The sequence below is a fragment of the Harpia harpyja genome, chromosome 15 (assembly GCF_026419915.1).
Source record: "Harpia harpyja isolate bHarHar1 chromosome 15, bHarHar1 primary haplotype, whole genome shotgun sequence".
Classification (NCBI taxonomy): Eukaryota; Metazoa; Chordata; class Aves; order Accipitriformes; family Accipitridae; genus Harpia; species Harpia harpyja.
This window is the reverse complement of record NC_068954.1, coordinates 3,073,043-3,093,711: the sequence shown is the minus strand read 5'-3', so window position 1 is coordinate 3,093,711 and position 20,669 is coordinate 3,073,043. Positions and strand designations below refer to the sequence as shown.

The 20,669-nt window shown below is 39.7% G+C and overlaps 1 protein-coding gene across 2 annotated transcripts in view; it reads right to left on the bottom strand.

Annotated features, from left to right (window-relative positions):
• Nucleotides 1-20,669, bottom strand: part of MSRA (methionine sulfoxide reductase A) — a 287,920-nt gene that overhangs the window by 90,797 nt on the left and 176,454 nt on the right. For both annotated transcript variants that reach the window (XM_052810023.1, XM_052810025.1), the window contains exon 5: nt 3,034-3,140. In XM_052810023.1, the coding sequence (XP_052665983.1) occupies nt 3,034-3,140 (107 nt within the window). The remainder of the gene's footprint in view (nt 1-3,033; nt 3,141-20,669) is intronic.

The window sequence follows — 20,669 nt, the reverse complement described above, 5'->3', positions numbered from 1 at the left end:
CCATACTGCTTGCTAAATGTAGACAGAGGTGAACACGGCTATCTGACTTCTAGAGAGGAGCTAGTGCTTCAGGCTCGCCTGTCTTGGAGGCAGGAATTTAAGATATAAACCTTGGGGTTGGATGGTTTCTATCCTCAGCGAACAAAAATGTTTCCTTTAACTTAACAACCCTACCTGTCTTTAAGAAAAAAACTTGTCTAGCAAGAACATCATTTTCTGTTTGGAGGCCATTCTTAGCTCTCTTCCAGGTCCTCAGCTCAAAAAGACATCTAACAGCATATGCACAATTATTCAGTGAACAAACAAACTACATTTTGTTTTTATTCACCTGCAGTGCTGAAAAACTCTAAGTTTACTTCTAGTATTTGTTAGGCTTTCCTCCATTTGGTGTATGCACAACTGCTTATCATGGAAAAATCAAGTGTTATGCCATCCCCACATGTTTTTATCTGTCATTATCAGGTGCACAGATATGCATGTGTCACTGCCAGAAGAGCCTGGTGTTTATTTTAAATTACTGCAATAATAAGGAAAGTGGCTGTATTATATTTACATTAAAATAATGTAATGCAAAACATTTAATATGGAAAGGGATTCCTGGACATATTGTTTGCTCAGTATGTTTCCCATACAACCATTCTATTGCTACTGCAATACCACAGAAGATAATATTGTAGATATTGTTGTTAATAATACATAGAAACCACATATCCTCTAGGAATTTCAGTACATATTTGCTGTGCTTCCTTAGTTGGCAACACAGTGCCTTCCTTCCCCCTAATTCAGTGCAAAAACAAACTCTACATGTGATCACCTACAGAGTTCTGCCTAATTATATAAATGTACTAATTATACACACTTTTCAGTGTGACAGACTTCAAAGTAGGTAAATTTTAAATCATGCCACTAAGAAAATCTATTTTGTCCTGGTTTTGGCTGGGATAGAGCTGGTATAGTACTGTGGTTTGGATTTAGGATGAGAAGAATGTTGATAACACACTGATATTTTTAGTTGTTGCTCAGCAGCGCTTCCACTAAGTCAAGGACTTTTCAGCTTCTCACGCTGCCCTGCCAGCGAGCAGGCTGGGGGTGCACAAGAAGTTGGGAGGGGACACGGCTGGGACAGCTGACCCCAGCTGACCAAAGGGATATTCCAGACCATATGATGCTCAGTATATAAACTGAGGGGAAAGCTGGCCGGGGGGACCCTGCTTAGGAACAGGCTGGGCATCGGTTGGTTCATGGTGAGCGTTTGTTTTTCATTTGCATCACTTGTTTTTCTTGGGCTTTATTTCTCTCTCTTTTTGTTATTTTCATTAATGTTATTATTTTTATTTTATTTCAATTAATAAACCGTTCTTATCTCAACCCATGAGTTTTCTTGCTTTTACCCTTCTGATTCTCTCCCCCATCCCACTGCGGGGGGGGGAGTGAGCAAGCAGCTGTGTAGTGCTTAGTTGCTGGCTGGGGTTAAACCATGACATATTTGATGATGGAAATCTCTGTAATATCATATTGCAATCTCCTACATCGTAATTTTGCTTTCAAGTCAGTATTAATTTAATGACAAATAACAGCAGAGAATAATAGAGTTGGGAAAGCAAACTGAAAGCTGTAAGATTTACAGTGTGATATTGGTCAGCAGATGCTAACAAAAAGGATCAAAACCAATTTGGAAAAGCAATGGATCTAAGGTAAACAATGAGTAGAAAGAAGTTCTGCATGATAAATATGAATACCGAACCTTCAGAAACTACTCTGTTAACAAAGATAAACACCTGCAAGACTGACTTATCCCCATGTGTTCAGCTACTCATGAGAAAATATATGCCATTGAACACTTAATTTACATGCACACTTATCACACTGCTAGGAACAACTTGCAAATTAGTTACTTGCAGTTCAGAGCATCTCTTTGCATGCAAAATAACGCCAACTGCATGTACAAACCAGCCCTACAAGTGCACACATAGCTCAGCCCACCAATGTCGCACACACATTTATGGAAACCAAACTGCCACACAAGACTTCAGCACATGCACCTCCTTTTTGGACCTTGGTACATGCCTCTGACTGATGTACCCTCACTTTTCAAAACACAGTTCTTTACCTTTAACATTAGATATTGACCAAAAGCCCTGATTCTTCAACATAACACTTTAGTGAAGCCATAGTATATAAGTGAATGCATGAAAGCTGGTATTCTTTTAGCACTACTTAATAGTTACTCTGTCTATTGCCCTGATATCCTAGGTGAGTAGTTTATTTTGTGTAAGTCATAAGAATTTATATATATCTCTGCTATAGAATCCGGAGCTTGCATTGACAAGACCACTAGGCAGATCAGACAGCAATTACAATGCAGCTACACTATAGGACAGTAATCCCTCTTCCTTTAGTTAAATAATAGCTTATGTGGCAGGCAAGAGACAGAATCCATCTTCACTGAAAAACAGGACTGGGTATAGAAAGGGAAATGGTCGATCTTCTTTCACACAAACCCTAGTGTCAAAACAAATAGTCTTACTAAGTCACGGGCTGTCACATTTAATCAAAGACATTTATGGAATGGCTTGATTAGAAGCATCTTATAAGCAGCAGGTGGGTGATCCTGAGCTACCAAACTCAAATATTGATCAGGACTTTCCCCCAGTGTTCAAGAACTCCTAGGTCTGAGATTTTGGCTACACCCTTCAAAGTATGGAGTCCAGATACATTTGAATACCTTTAAGATCACAGACTTTCGCTCTGGTGCACACACACACAAAAATCTCTAGAAGAGATTAAAACTATCTCTGCACAAGTAACTATTTTTCTTTCTCCATAGTTATAAAGTGACTCACATACAAAAAAAACCCCACTTCACAAAAGTTGGAATTTAAAGCAAATATGATGCAAGTTCAGTACTGAAATGAGGAGCTCCAATAGCAACACAGAGACAATGTACAACACGAGAAGTGATTTTGTGCTAACTGGTGATGTCTTTGACCTCCGCTCGTATGTGAAGCAATTCCACGCCCTGCCCAACATTACCTTTTGATATTCTTCCTTAGATCTCAAGGCAGCTTCCATCTGTTCCTGAGAAAACGTGTAGATGGCCGAGCGATACTGTGTGCCAAAGTCATTACCTTGTCGCATTCCTGGGGAGAGAGAAAACACAGCAGCACACCATGAGGATCACCCTCCCTACTTGACGGGGCTGCAGGCACAAGTTGAACAGACCTAAATTTAGGACGTTCCATACACCTGGATTAGCCTGGTCTCTTATGTGCATACTCAGTAGGTATTTTTAGGAAGTCCAAGTCTTTCTTTGGTTAAACAGTCCCGAAAAGTTTCAGCTCTGACATCTACTTTTAAATGACATGCAAATGAAATGTGAGCATTTTACATTTTGGTAAATCAGACAGTAGTCAAATACAGATGTAAAACCTTAAATAATCAAGCTGTAGTTACTGTAATCAAGGTACTCTTAAAATATTTATTTTGAACCATGCAAATAGTTACAAAAAAACCCCTTGATTTTACCAAGTGCTTAAAAATTTTCTTGTGCTGGAGGAGTACATCTTAGTGGGAGAAAAGTTCAAAATACCCTTGGAGATAACTAGCTACTCTCTTCTATTCATAAAGCAATGATCTTGCTAAAAGACTTGTATGCATGTATTGCTGAATTAACTTTGAAGTTATCAGTTCCTACCATCATCACCACTAGTTACAGAGAGAAGGAATGACTCTTATGAAACTCTCACATCTGAGCTCCAAAGATGACTCTGATAGAGAAGTATGCTAAGGAGAAGGTTTGGAGAAAGTCTGGCTGCATTAGTACTGTTGTAGACTGAGTAATGTGTAGGAACAGCAACACTTTCACAATTTTTTTTGAGTTTGGGAGAAGTAGAAAACAATGGTATATATCTAATATCTACTAAATTCTATTTGCAACCTACATGTGGATAATATGGATGGCGAAAGTATATAATACTGTTTATATGTAACATTGTGAAAACAAAACCCTGCTTATACATACTTAGTAACTCCTTGAAATTATACCACAAATGAGTAATTTTCGTACAAGGATTAGCCCCTTTAATGCTGATCTATGTAATCCCTTCAAAAGACTGGTTGTAGGAAGTTGCTTATGTACAAATTTCCAAAATATGAGATGGATTCTGCCTACAAAACTATAAAATAATGGGCCAAAGAAGAGAGAAGGTTACTATCCCCTTAGGTGATTCACCCAGATATGGTTTGGCATTATGCAGTGCTAGTCAGCCACGCTGGCCAGAGGCATTGCTGCCTCTCATCGCTACCCGTTCCCATTCCCTCAGGCAGCAATACTGCAAGCCAGCATTGCTGTGGATCATTCCATAAAGTCAAACAACAGCCTTAGAGAGGAGCTTTAGCATGAAGAGTGATCTGGAGGTGCAGTTTTGCAACTGCAATTGCAGTTTTGCAGTTTCTGTCTTTCATACCTTGTTCCCCATTTTGCATTCAAGGACACAACTTTTTGCTTTGCTGTAACAAAATGTATTAATTTTGAGTTTGTCTGGTGGTGTATATGAACTTGGGTGAGTGAAAGAGCTGGAATTTCTAAAGCAGACTCAAAGAAGCAGACCCCCCCCAAATGCCTGCAACCCAAGAAAAACTGGAAATCATCAGGATTTGTCTTTTGACTGCCACCAGACTACAGAAGCCCCTTTGAAGATTACCATCAACTCTCACGACTATGGAGATGAACGGGAAAAAAAACCTGCACGTCCTGATACCCCCCTAGCAAAGGGCAGAGGGTAGAGAAAGCGCCTGTAATACTGGGGGGGGAAGACGCTATCAACATAATACTACTCGTTAAAACATGGTAACTTTTCTCTCTCTTGTACTTTCCAAGGAAACAGAAAAATGGTTTAAAGGATAGTACAATAAACAAATGAAATATGGCTGAAATATTTATGAACTAAAAGATGCAGAAATATTTTAAAAGATGCATTTGGACAAAAATTCCATTCAGTGACCAACAGTATACATGACACAATGTGATTCTGAAAAATGTTATGGAGTTTTCTGACGCTTTGGGTTACTTTTTAATTGATAAAATGTTACATTATTACACATAAGAACAACAACTACGTTCTTCATCAATACTTAATACTGTGGTCTGCAAGGCAGAGAATATTTTGCTCATTTCTTTGCAAGTTATTTTAGGGTGGTAGGGAGCTCTTGTAAAGCCAGTGCTACTGAATAGTTAGGCATAAAATGAATACAGCCCAGTAAAGCATTAGTTTTGCCAGGATATGCTAATGCTGATTGATGTTTGAGCTCAAGCATTAGCATTCTACAAATCTATTTATTGCTTAACAAATTACTTAACAACTGACCAGGGAGTAGATTACAAAAATCTCTATAAATGGAGGATCACTATATAGTATGCTAGTTTCTAGCATGCATTTCAAGAGTATGAGTTTAGCATGAGCTCATGTGCACGGTACTCTGAGTAAGAAGATAAACAAGATTATTTAATACATGCATGTGCCACCACCGTTCCATAGTAATAGGGAAGTGGTCAGCTTAATTAATTTATTGAAGAGAAGGTTAAGAGGAAAACTGACTCTGATTTAAAAATACATATAGAGAGAAATAACCTGAGCAATAAGGCTCTTTAATCTTGCCAAAGTCGCTTAACTAGGTAGAGCAATTGAAAGCCAAAGTATACAAAATCCAGATTGGAAATAAGGCAACATTTAAATAGCGAAGAGCATTTCTCACTGGAACAATGCACTTAAAGCCACACCCCTTTCCTGAGGGCTTCACATCAAGGATATACATTTTCCCCAAAGATATACCAAAGCTCAAAGAGCTGTATAAGGCCAGTGATGAAATGATAAAGTTAAGGAGGAGGTCAGACTGTGCGATAATAACAGCCCCTCCTAGAACTCAAGCATTGGCTTGCACTGTTAAACCATCCACTAGCTATGAAGAAGACTGAACAGGTATTGTAAGTTTTACTCCAAAGTGTAGCTTTAATGTGATCAATCATCTAAGCTAAAATGTCATTTATTTTTACTTGTTACTTAAATTAATTTGTACCTAAATATCCCATAATAAGTAGCTATTATCTAAGCCACAAAGACTACGCGATAATAAAACAAAATAAATTCCATGTGTACAGTCATAATCAATTGCCACTGTTGCTGTTATTGTTTGTAATGTACCTCACATGCACAAACTTATTTCTCAAGGGTCCATCACTGATTTTTTAAAACCCTCTGGCAAATCTTACTTGTTGAGATACACTAACTCAATGAGTAGCAAACAAGGCAAGAAATTCAATTTACTAAACAACTGTGGTAGGATGATTGAGCTTAACAATCTTGTCTTTGTCTGAAAGAAAGTCTACTAAATCAAAAATGATCTCTGCTTGGCTATCTAAAAATTCCACGATATCATCTGTAGTTAACTTTCCTTCCATTTCTGAAATGTCTTTCTTATTTTGTCTATCATGACATTCTGTCTCTCTCTGTTAACGTAACCCCACAGTTGTACACATTAGGTTTCAGGTAAGAATGTGAAAATTATTTATTAAATAATTAAGTGATACATGTGATTTTGGTTTAATTCCAGATCAAACCAGTGAATCAGGTTTGTCTAAATCTTCGCTACTGGAAGAAGGAATAATTCCTACAGAACATCAGCTGCACATCTTCAGAGAGGCTGGATCTTCCTGGCAGGGAAATGCTGACTGCCTACAACTGTTCTTCTGCAAGACGTCTTAAAGTCAATCTCTGTGCAAAGCCTGCCAATTTAGGGATAGAATTTAAGGTAAAGCCAGGAGATTCTTCCTCAAGGATATAATACATGGGGAAATCTGTCAGTAGGGTCTGAAGCTCCTTTTCATTCTAGGCTGAGATGATAACCAGGTTGCTTCATAAAGAAGTTAACAAAATGTATTAACACTGAGGAATGAGGTCTCTGACAGGAAGACCTTCAACAACCCTTTCAGAAAAGTTGCAATGACAGAATGGCATAACACAGAAAAAGCCCTCTCTGCAGCTGTAATGACCAGCAGACACACCTTGAGTGATCTCAAGCCCATTTCTCTCCAACAGGTAGTTTGAAGAAAAGATTCCAGAGGCCTGAAAACAGAACATCATCTTACATGCAGCATCGGACCTAGTCCACTTTGTCACAAAGCACACCCAGAGGACTTGTTCCCAGTGTTGATCAGAATCTCTATAACTAGAGACAACCAGACAGAGTTTCAAGGGCTACCCAATGTCCCTGCCGTGATGCAGAGGAAGCCAAAGCCTCGGTGTTTTACCTGATTTGTACCTGGTGTAAGAAGGTTCAGAGCAGAGACAGGTCCTTGAGCTTCACATCAGGTCCTCCAGGACTCTGACACTAGAACCCCCTTGGCCAGCCCAGGGTTTGCAAGATCACCCCATTTCATCTGGCTGTACTTTACTAACATCAGTGGTGCAAGTCAGTAATTGGCAAAAAGGCAAATATCTATCTCCCTGACCACGTGATCAGGAACACATTCGACAGCAACAGGAACAAATATACCCTGGAGTCAAAAGGCTGGCATTTGCTGTCGATGCCTGAGACAAAGAAAATCAGCTGCTATGCTGAGAACAGCTGTAAAATCTCTTGTCAAAGAGATGTTTAGATAGAGAGGCTGATTTTAGAACTGAGAGAAAAGCATAGAATTTGCACCTCTCTGGCAAGACACAAAAGTACGTGGTTTTGGATATGGCCGCATGGTACCAAAGAATGTAAGCCGAAAGCCTGTGTGAGCACTGGCCAGTCCTTGAAAGCTCTTGTCTCTGGAGAACCAGTGAGGATGACAGCATCTGGAGCTCTAAATTTGTTTAGATCTTGGGCATGGATCATATTGCGGAATTTCACTTTGGCTGACCAAAGCACCTCAGTGGTTCTCAGCTTGGACCACTCTGGAGAACATAAAATTTCCTCACTGTGCCAGCAGACACCAGAACACTAATTAATCAAAAAATGCCCTCAAGAGCTAAGTGCTTGCTGTGACTTACATGAAAGAAATTTGTGGCCATAGGATGGTAGATGGAAAGAACAGGGAGCTGTGATGCTCTCCCAGATCCTGCAACAGGAACGATTCCCAGGTTGAGAGTGCCATTCAATACAAACACACTGCCACTAGAAAAACTATTATTTGCCAAAAGGTAGATAACAGTCAAAGAAATGGCTCTAAAAAGCTCTCTTACCAACACTTTGATATCTTCTGATGTACCTGGGTAGGAATGACTTAGTTTTGGCCTTCTCTGGCATCAAAGTAGTAAATACTAGCTCTCCTTTCAGTTGAATGACTAGAATATATGAAATCATCCCTGCTTCCATTCAGCTGGTCAGTGCTTTTTCCTTCATATTTTCTATACCTTGTCAAAACTACGGTGTCTTCTTGGCTGGGGGAAAGAGTTGCCCCTTTCAAGCAGTTACACTGCTGTTACGCTACAGTTTGAGTTTCTGTTGAGATGCTGAGATGCATCTTAGGTAGGTCATTGTCCTTCCTGTCTAACTCCAGAGTAACATGAGGTCAATAAGAAATAGGAATATCCACAGCATTAATAAAAACACCTATTTCCTAGTACTATACTTTCTTTTTTTTTTTTGCTTTAGAAATTGAGACTTAATTGCAAACAAGCAGATTTGTTTCAAAACAGTGATTTTTGAATATATTACCTACAGAAGACTAAAGCAAAATATACTTTATTTATTTTATTATCTAAATCAGGGATTTCTTTTGAAGACTCAACCCTCCAATGACTTGAAAGTAATACTTATACAACAATCCTTATCTTCTCTCCATTTAAAAATAATAAAAAAATGTAATGGCATCATTCGTCAGCCTTACTATTCTCATAGGATCCCAAGCATAATGGAGATAAATGACTAAGGTCTGTTAGACTCTTCTGTGCCACCCAGTGAAATTTTAAAGGGCAGTTCATAGCTCTTATTTTTATCATAATTTTTTCTGTGATTTATAGACTTTTCTGCAGCTGTCACTTATTTTCTTATAACCGCAGAAACCTGATATACTGATTGGTCATTTTCTTTTCCCCAATCAATCCTTGCTGAGTTAAGACTAATAAAACTCTTTCTTCCAGCTCATCATATAATTATTTAGTAAAAATCAATTGCACCATGTCACCCTGGCTTGATGTCATCACTCACTGTAATGATTACATCTATACAGCTTAAAAGTTGCCAAGGGAAAGTAAAACTCTTTATGGCATATGATTAAAGGAGAAAAATGTTAATAGAAAAGAAGTTAGTTACAGTGCTGTGGATTGAGAGTTCTTGATGATTTTCAAGGTGCTGGGGTGCAGGAAGGATAAATGAAATATAAAAGAGTTTCTTCAGAAGGTTACAATACATTAATGAGCTTGTACGTATTAAGGAAAACTTTTATACTATCAATAGGCAAAAACATTTACAAAGCTTTCAATATACCTGGTTTTCAATGTCAAGGAGGAAACTATAGTTTTGGTCTTCCCCATTTGCTTTGGGATCAACACAGCAAATACTAGCTTTCTCTATAAATTCTGACTTGCACATATACTTAGAATGAGAAGCTCAACATGACGCAGCAATGTGCGCTCGCAGCCCAGAAAGCCAACCGTATCAAAAGCAGCGTGGCCAGCAGGTCGAGGGAGGGGATTCTGCCCCTCTGCTCCCATCGGGTGAGACCCCACCTGGAGTCCTGTGTCCAGCGCTGGGGTCCTCAGCACAGGACAGACATGGACCTGTTGGAGCGGGTCCAGAGGAGGGACACAAAAATAATCAGGGGGATGGAGCACCTCTCCCGTGAGGACAGGCTGAGAGAGTTGGGGTTGTTCAGCCTGGAGAAGAGAAGGCTCCGGGCAGACCTTACAGCAGCCTGCCAGTACCTAAAGGGGGCCTACAGGAAAGCTGGAGGGGGACTTTTTACAAGGGCATGTAGTGACAGGACAAGAGGTAATGGCTTTAATCTGAAAGAGGGTAGATTTAGATTAGATGTAAAGAAGTTCTTCACTGTGAGGGTGGTGAGGCACTCGGACAGGTTGCCCAGAGAGGTGGTAGCTGCCCCATCCCTGGAAACATTCAAGGTCAGGCTGGACGGGGCTCTGAGCAACCTGATCTGGTTGAAGGTGTCCCTGCCTATGGCAGGGGGGTTGGAACTAGATGATCTTTAAGGTCCCTTCCAACCCAAACCATTCTATGATTCTATGATCATGCCTACAGCAATGTTTTCAATAGTCCATATCAGCTGCAAAAATGCCTGGTCTTTAACCTTCACCAAACCACCAGATTACAGGTTTTCTGGTGTAGCTTTGAAGCTAAAACAGAATCACAGATTTTCTGAGGTTGGAAGGGATTTGTGGAGGTCTCTAGTCCAACACCCCTGCTTAAAGTAATGTCAGACTAGAGCAGGTTGTCCAGGGCCTCATCCAGTCCAGTTTTGAACATCACCAAGGACAAAGATGTTACAAAATACTTACTTCCTTAAGATTGGCAGTGCTGGTGTAAATGAGCTTCTTGATGATGGTCAATATAACACTCGCTGTATGAAATAACAATAGTTCTTTAAGTAGAGAGAAGTTTTTTCAGACAACAGATTCTTCATGGAGAACACACTCCATCACTCTTTTAGCAATGACATTTTGTGGGAATGGGATGAGTTGCTGCCACCAATTTCGTGCAACAAGAAATCTTGTCTGTTCCCCACCACCAATGGCCAGAATGCTGCTATAACAAAACCAAAATACCATTGAAAGACAGCAGCTTTATAAATCTTTGATTTTGTGGGATCTGCCACAACAGTAATGTCCCTCCCTCGGTGTGGCCAGGCTTGACTCTGGCCCAGGCCACCCAGCTACATGACACCTCTGCCTTCTCCCCAGAGCTGGAGCGGTGACACCTGCACTGCCTTTCTGTGCAGATGTGAGTAGGAAGACCTTCCTCCTCACTTCCAGCAAAATACCAGAGAAGAACTGAGATACAGAAGGCATGCAAATGGGTTTGTGAGACAAGGGGAGGAACAGCCAAGAAAAGCGGTCTCATGGGATTGGGCTACAAGGAAATAGTCTCAGCACTGCCCTGTAATGAAATAAATTTTCCTGCCAGGCCTTCTACAGCTTCCTCATCTCTTATGCAATTTCCCATCCCAACTCACTGGGGAGGAGTGCAGTTAGTACGGTGACAGAGATAAAGAGTAGTCTATCGCTATCTGTAGATCTTAATGACACCCTGTCCAAAAGGTTTAACAGCATTGCAATACCAAAAACCATCACAATTTGACCACATTGGACAATGCCTTTAACAATATGCTTTAACTTTGGGTCAGCCCTGAATTGGTCAGGCACTCGGACTAGATGATCATTGTAGGTCCCTTCCAACTCAATATTCTAGTCCAGTCTAGTCTAGTCTAGTCTAGTCTAGATTGGACATAAGGAAGAAATTCTTTACAAGAGGGCAGTGAGACACTGGATCAGGTTGCCCAGAGAAGTTGTGGATGCCCCATCCCTGGAGGTGTTCAAGGTCAGTTTGGATGGGGCTTTGACCAATGTGATCTAGTGAAAGATGTTCCTGCCCAGGGGAGAGGGGTTGGATTAGATGACCTTTGAAGGTCCCTCCCAACCCAAACCATTCTGTGATTCTGTGATTCACATACCATCATTACACCATACTAAATTAGCATGGCCTACCCTAGCATCTGCTGGGAAAAGTCATCCAAGAAGTAGAAGCTGAGAAGAGAAACACTCTCAGGAGATTCTTCACCTCCTTCTTCTCCCATCTAGAATAAATCTCTCCCGCCCTTCTGCATTCACCAAACCCATTTCCTGGGCATTGGTGTCTACAGTTTTGGCAGTCTGCTTTACATCCAATATGAAATAAAAGGGCAACTTTCAGAATGCATAACTCTGCAGTGGTAGATTTTAAGTTCAATCCAGCAAAATGCCAACCATTTTTTTCTGCTTCCAACTTTACCTTGTGCTTGCCCATATGCTAGGGGTTTTTTTTCCAGTAAAGGAGAAGCACAAATATCACATGTATTTCATGTATGTCAATAACTGTTACTTTCCCCTTAGTTGTTCACAGAGACATTCCCATACGGTACACCAGGGACTTTATGCAGGCCTCCAACATTATCAGATTTGGGCCATGAAGAGTTACCAGGTCTCCCTTTTGTCCATTAGTGGAAATGACAGGCTGCCCTCAAGAAGCGGTGATAGTATACCGGCCTAAGCTCTATCTCTGTCCAATTCTCTTTGGTTTTTATTAGCATTATTATTCAATAGTTATAAAATGCATCACATTGCTTCTCAAGATAGTTCAAATATTTTACAAAACTAGAAAGTCTGAATGAAGACTTGGTTTGAAAGAAGAGTTCCTTGTATGCTTTGTTATTTATTAATTCATTCAGATATAACATCGCTTAAATGCATTTTTGAATGCTCTTTGAGCTTTGAAGGAAGTGCATGATTTACTTGAGCCCACAAAAAAACATAGGTTAGTTTTTGATGAGTGTCACAAAGCTTATGTATTAAATGTCACTGGCAGACAGGAATTTGAATCCATTTCTAATTATTAATTAAAAATAGGTCTTTAACAGTAGCGCATAGAACAGGCAAATAGAATGGTGAATATATACATAAGTCATCCTTAATGGCATTAAACCTATTGTAGGGGTTTTTTTTTTACTTAACTTTAATCAAAAGTTAAATTATTAGTTTTAGACAAGTTTTTAGACTTTTTCTATCATAAAGAGGCATTAAGCCCTTTCAGAGGTGCCTTCTCTTAAAAATCTGTCTCAGGGATGGACAAACTTGGGATGGGAGCGAAAACTTTTAACAATATATATTGGTGCAGCTGGAACTAAGCTTCCAGGTTTAGGCACCCAAAAGCTGACCAAACATAGGTGCCTAATTTGGGGTGAGTCAACCATGTTAACTGGATCTCTACTGACAATCATGGTAGCTGAGACTCTCCATGCCTATGGAAACATCTAAATTTAGGTGGCTTTATCTCAGTCTTTATCCAACCTGATGTGTCTATGCTGGTCAGCCAAATCTGACCGAAGATCTTCATAGTCTTCAAAAACAAATAAATACATCGAGCAGAGATGTCTGGAAGAGACTGGAGGACATGACACAGGGCATAAGGGAGCCCCACATTTACTAAAGCACAACTGGAAAACAGGCAGAATGCACAAGAAGATTTGACAAGGCAAAAGACATTTCTGTTTGGGCATCTGAATTGGGTCATCATTGCCTCTTTTCTTCACTGACTAGCTGTGTTGTGATGCTTACAAAAAGCTGGACAACTACTGATAAAGTGAGAAAATATAATTAAGAAATACAGCAACTCAGATCAGGTACTACATAGAGCTCAGCTACAGAATCACACAGATTGGCTATTGTTTTCTTTATGTGCCTTCTCCTTTCTCTTCATCTATCTGTTGCTCACTAGTGCCTTGCCTAAATTTAAGCATGTGTTAGCACTATGAATCTAAACCTACTATGATCCACCAGGTGTTATTGCAATAGTAATAAAAATAATTAGTGATAATAAAAATAACAGTGTTGTCATTTGCTTTTATCAGCAGATAAACTCATGGGACACTGCTCTCAAAACACAGAGAAGTATGCTCTTATAAATTTGCGAGAGAAAATTGCAGGCAGAGAAAAACAGTCATTCACTGAAAATGTTGTTGTTTAGAGGAGAGTCAGCTCTGACCTCTTATACCTAATTATACATGAAAACAAAGATTAAAAGCCTACTAATAATCACCATAAACTATGATTAATGATGCCATGCTTCAGTGCCTCAGATTTCTAGGCCCAAGTACAGTAAATTCACTAGTGGGTTATTTGAAGAAGAAAAGAATGTTTGGTATTACTTTGTTTTGACTTTGTCTATTGCTTTCCTTGGATAAAGGTTAGGAACAGTCCATCAAAAAAATCTGCAGAAAAAGACCTTCTAAGGTTGCTCTTTTCTATAAACATACATGAAAATCTAGATGCTGTTATTCACACCATATGCCCATTGACTTCATGGATATTTGAAAGCTACTGAAGACAGTCCTAAGCACTGAGAAGTCCTAAGCATTGAGATGTCCAGATTTTCCTTCAGAAGTTACAAATCAACAAGCCTAAATTAAAATGAAGATTCCTTGCCTCATCCTTTCCTCTTCCTCTCCTCAATTAGAAACACAGCTATGCTACAACTACAAAATAACCCAGAAATGATCCTGAGGAAGACTGTAATAGAATAAAACCACTGTCCAAAGTTGTTCTTAGTAGAGACAGGCATTATGAACAAAAGGAATCATTGAATCACAGAATGGTTTGGGTCAGAAGGGACCTTTCAAGGTCATCTCATCCAACCCCCCTGCCATAAGCAGGGACATCTTCAACCAGATCAGGTTGCTCAGAGCCCCGTCCAACCTGACCTTGAATGGTTCCAGGGATGGGGCAGCGACCACCTCTCTGGGCAACCTGGGCCAGTGTCTCACCACCCTCAGCGTAAACAATGTCTTCCTTATATATAATCTAAATCTACCCTCCTTTCAGGTGAGTGGTGGGTTCATGCTTCCCACAGCATAAGAGTCAGAGTGTCATCTTCAGTGGCACAAAAGACTGATGCCATGGCTTTTCTTATCTTCAAGGAACCATTTTATTACTGACTGTAGCAATACTGAAAGATAGAATTAATTTTTGGTAGTTCTGGAGAACTGGTTAACACATCATTGTCAGATATAAAAGAAATAGGCTAAAAGTAGTTTAAAGGTCAGAAGAAATCAGAGCCCAGAAGGACTTCTGCCCTTGAGCCAGAATTGATTCAGCACCACTCACTTCATAATGCAAACTGTTCAGCCATCTCAGCAACCAGTGCACTGGCTAATAATCCCCTTCATTAGAAAGATGCAGAGTTAAATCTCAGCTTCTCACTGTGATATGGAAAAACAACATCTCCTAAACTGGAAATATAGGTCAGAAAAAGTCTATTCTAATTTATATGGATAAAAAGAGTCTAATATGCAAATTAGGTCATGACAGCTAAAATTCCTGGGGACGCAAAGCAGCCTAATAATATGTATTTATTTTTAATGCATATTTAGTTCTAGAGAAAGGACAAAGAATGGGAACAACATAGCATTCAGCATTTCAGTTGATGAAAGAAATGAAGTTGTATTCTCAAAGTGCAATACTGGTTAAGCATCACTGCCAAAGACTCTCTTTGCTACTTTTCAAAAAGTATAGACCACAGGTATTTATGAGGTGATTATGGGCAAGGGACCACTAAATTGGTTGCTGGTGGGATGGGTAGACATCAGTCAACTATGTCCCACCATTGATACTTCATTGGAAAGAGCAGGAATTAGAAGAACCTGAAGGCAATAGAAGACACTGCCTCCTATCAAACAACTCAGTGCATATTTCTATTGTTGAGTATTCAGTCCTGCATGAACCAATATACATTTATCTTTATTGTGTCTCAGCATATCGATTTCCATGGTTTTTTTAATTTATCAACACAGAGCTGTGTTTTATTCGTTTCTTCCAAGAGCCTCCTAGCAATGTCTTTACCACAGATTTAATTAGCATCCTCTCCACTATATCCTCCAAGTCATTAATGAAAATATTGAAGAGTATTGGACCAAGAATGGCTCCCTAAGGGGTTGGTAATTCTATTTTGAATATATTTAATATGCCTGGTGACAATAGATTTTGTATTTCTACTGTTTTTTGTTACACCTTGTAATAATGCTGAAACCATCAGGACTCTTAATAACATTTGAAATACAAGACAAAGGTGCTCTGTGCTTTAATCTGAGAGTTGCAAATTTCATTCAAATTATAAAGGGAAGAGAGTTACAGAAATGTAAAGAAAAAAAATCAAAAATGGTTATATTTTACATGGAAAGATTACTTTTTTCCCTTTAATCTCTAAATGAAGTTACAGGCCTGTAGCAGAATACATAATGCTGGTTTAGGGTCGCTGTAGCGTTTTTTATGTGTACAGCTGTTCTTCCACTGGTATAAGTAGACACATCTGCTCATTAGCAATACAATGTCATTTCTAGTGTCTAATTTTAATTATTTGCAGATGATAGATTCCTTATGCAATGTCTAAAAAAAGTACAGTCCTTCAAAACTGGTGAGAAATAAATATACCCTCTGCAACTAAAATGGGTCAGCACAATGAAAAACAGATACTAATCTGGAGAACTCATGTATCAGCACTAAGGCTAAATGCCAAGCTGTTTGGAAGGTCACAGGGAGGAGAAATGGCTCATACAGCTCTTCTTTGTCGTGGATACACAAGACATATGGACTAAGAGATGTTCTGAGTGAATCTGGCAGGTGATGGGTTTGTTGTAGTACAGATGGTCCTCAACTGCTGGAAAAATATCAGTTCTGCTTACATTTCCTGTACAAACACAGGCAAGATAAAGACTTCTTCATGACAGAAAGGAGGAATGAGATTACTTACTTACCAGTAACTTTGGTTCTTTGTATATCCACGCTCAAAGAATCAATAAGGCTAGAAGAAAATTTCCAGAAGCTCCTGGGCAGTGGTGGCCATGGCTGCCTTTGCCCTTCACCCCATTGTCAGAGAGTGGCCAAAACTATGGAGTCCTGGCTTCCTCTCAGCTCCTTCCACTAATTCAAATAACCAAACAGAAAGTCAGAAGAAGCAAGGAACAAGGATGGGATTTGTGGGCAAGAGGGGCTCACCCCAGAGAATTGTAGTGGTACCTAAGTTGTTTCTTGTGGGCTAGGAAGGATTAGGTACTCTTGACAAACATGGGGAGCAGAACTACCAAAACAAGCATCTGGTTTGGATTGTATTCAAGAGAGAAAAGAGCTAAAAGAGGCAAGTGGATTTTTCATTTGCCCCAAACATGTTTTAAAGAGGAATAAATAATATTTGTTTTGTCTTCTGCTTGTCTTCTGTACAGCCACTGAAAGCAACAAGGAGCCTTTCGTTAAAGTTGCCTTGGACTGGGCTGAAATCTCTGACACATGTAGGACTTCAACCACACACAGCGTCAGGATAATTATGAACAGTAATATGCTTTACAGGAATCATATTTGCACCATGACAAACAGAGTCCTCTAGTATCAGATAGATTTTTCCAAGGTTTGGAGAAATAGTTTCTGACACCCCACAAAGAGTGGCTAAACTTTCTGATCAGATAAAATATGGCATCTTCTTCCCTGAACATAAACACAGTCGAGTTTCACAGCTGGCTCACACACTATAGGACAGTGCTAATGCCAGAAGGGTGGTCCCGCTAGCAGTCATGCTCCTGGCAATTTACATCCTGGCTGAAAATTACATTTCACTTCAATTCACATAGGGTTAATTTTCAGCTTGATCAGAGAACTTTGTGATTGCCAGTGTCAGCCCAAAGAAAGAGGGTGTATCCTGCAGACAGGTCAGGAAGAGAGAATAAAATTGCCCTTTTCCCTAACAGTTAAGTCAAAGATTAGCTTACCACAATCATGAAACTACAGGCTGAGGCACAACACAGACAAACTTATGGTCTGAAAGTCCACATCCCTCTAGCCAGACAGCATGGAGATGCCAGCAGAACCACCGTTAAGGTGTAATTTTAAGGAGACAGTCAGGCTTATATTGTAAAAATCTAGAAGGCTCTGAGGATGGCCTCTTTAGTGCAAAAACAAGGCAATACAGAATCTGTCCTACACCTCTATAAACTTTAGAAAAATAAAATTATGTACAAAGTGAATAGCCATAAGATTCTTTTGCAGTATTTTCAGCATATCACATTCATTCTCTTTTTCTGTATCAATGACAAAGAAGCAACCACCTCAAGCACTTATAGAGCTATCCAGAGCAATCCTCTTATAGATAAGATCATTCCTAGGAGAGAAGGAATGCTGATCTGTGCATTAGAGGCTGAACAGAGATGACAACCATATGTCACTTGGCAGAAGTCAGGCGTTTGTTTGTTGCTTTTTCAGTCTCCCAAATGTAATGAATTATAAAATAGACCCTAAATTAATAGTCAAGGAGGACTTTATCAGTGCCCCACACTTAGGAGATGCTCATCTGGGAGAATGTCTTTCAACTCATAGACTGTTTGACTTGATCAAAGATTCTTGCTGTTCAATAGACTTCTGTATAATACTCAGACTCAAGAGCTTCACGAAACAAGAGCCAGGCTGCCTCCCAGAGAAAATTGGAATCCCAGTGAGATGTCAGTCTCATCTTGAAGGCAGGAGGTCCAACTGTTTGGAAAGCAGGAACTTTTGAATATTAATACACTCATACAATAATGAATGATAGGACTGCCGGTCTGTACTCTTTAGCAACTTGGTACCATCTAGACTGATATTTGAAAGGTCTTTAACTGCAATAGAATGTACATATTTGATGTTTAATGACATTAGAACAATTAGACAAGTCCATTATCTCTGCTGGGGGTAGGAGGGATTAAATGGCATTAACCCAACTTCTGGAGAAAAAATAAGAGTGCCACAGACAAAGCTTTTACACTTCTGAGTGAGCGCTATACTCAAGAAGTCCAGCATTTGCTGGCTATATGAGACACTGGGTTCATCCAAAGAGTGTGCTGAATTTCATTAATAAGAAATCTTTCTAATATATCTGCTTAGTAAAAACCTTCTCTTTGACAGAGTCCTGCATTCCCATAAGGCTGGCTAAATAAGACTTACTGTGTGCACACAGCTGAACCTCAGGAAAGGAGAAAAGTATCATAGGTCAGAGAGATAACTCTCGCTTTCAGTATCTTTACATAAAACCACATTTCCCATAGCAAGCTAAAAGCAGGGAGTACATACAAATCAAGGCAAAGACACAATTCCACCTTAAAGACTTTCTACTGCTAACTGCTCAAACTTGAAAGGATATATAAGCATACCATCCCTATCTTACAAAACAAAGAAACTTGAAATTGGGACCTTGTGGTTTAGGTTTGCCTCGAATCAAGAAAGGTTGTAGAGATGTGATGAGCTTTGCAAAGTTCTTGAACAGAGATTAGCCTTAAGCAACCATAAAAAAACATAGGTAAAGCAACCTGTCCAAGTCAGGGGTATGCAAAGTCTTCAGAGAAGACTGCCATCTTCTCTGTGGATAAAGTGATGCTTTCACTTCCGGCAAATCATTACAAAACCATTTGGAAATTCTGCTAAGCCAAGCTTAGATAAAGGCTTAGGTATGTTTACATCAAGTACTGCAGTGCCATATAGATGCCTGAGACAGTCGTGAATGACTTGGGTATCTACACAGCTCAGTGTCATACAGAGATATTAGCTCACGTCCCAGAAGGAATACAGCCACATTAGCGTGGCTCTGTGCCCGAGCTAATTAGGTGATGTTTCCCCAGTTGCCAGAAATCAAAGAGCGAATCATACATCTGCCAGCATCCAACCTTCTTCGGAAAGCACAGACTGGAACTATTTAGAACCTCAGTTATATGAGAATGCAAGGTGAATATAAAGACATAATGTCATCATTTTACTTTGTTTTGAAGCCAGAAGGAATCATAAATTCATCTGATCTGACCCGTTATCACAACTACTACACTTCATCCCCATACCATTGTGTCCAGCACATGAACTTCAGTCAGCCTAAAGCACTGAAGTCCTTTAGAGACTGACCTATTGTACGTGTGCCACAGGCAGAGCTCAACCATACGCTGTCAAAGGCAAGACTACAGACATGGCAGATGACTGATTAGGTGGTATTTGCCCAGATTATTTCAGCAGAAATCCATTCCTCATACTGCTCTGGAAGGTGAAGAATCCTATAGTCCTGCCCATTAGTTCCAGCTCTGGCAATCAGGATGAATCCCAACATGTGAGCAAGACACATGAACCAATTATCCTGAAATAGGATTCTCTGCTGTATCAAAACAACCAGCCCATTACAAAGAAGCCAGCCTCTGGTGATGGCCAATCTCTGACAATCTAAAGAAAAAAGAACAAAAAAAAGACCTAAAAACAACCACTGGTAGGATAGGGAGAAAACTTCCTTCCTGACCCCTACGAGCAAACCACAAATGCCCTGAAGCATGAATTGAAGATGGTCATTGTCTTAATGCAGAGCTGCAAGTATTTCAAGGATGGTGCAGACAAATTACTCTGAACACAAATATAAAGGAAGGAGTTGAAAAGGGAGGCCCATAAATCAACAGGAGAGGCCACCACACTTGACACAGAGACATAGAACTTCTTCTCATGACTTGAATCAAGCGCCTCTTTTAAAATGATAAATTATCTCATCTTAAAGACTCGGAAGGATGGTGATGGAAAACGACTCCAGCCTTTAATTACACTGAGAGCTGTGAAACTATTTTATTCCAGGGTAGAACTTTTCAAACTTCAGCTTCCAGCTACTGGTACTTATGGCTTACCAGTGGCTGGGTTGTCAACCTCATTATAAGGTATCTGCTCCTCACATAAGCACCTGTAAAAATTACTTGATCATAGTGTTATGTCTCTTCGAGTAGTTGAACGTGTTTATTCACAGCACCAGGCCAGTTTTCTAGGCTCTATATCCTTTTTCTGTCCTTCCTTCAAATCCCCAGCAATATCTCTGTAAATTTCCCGGTATGCCAACACAGGAACTGCACAAAATGTTCTGAGATTTTACTGACCCTGCATACAGAAAAT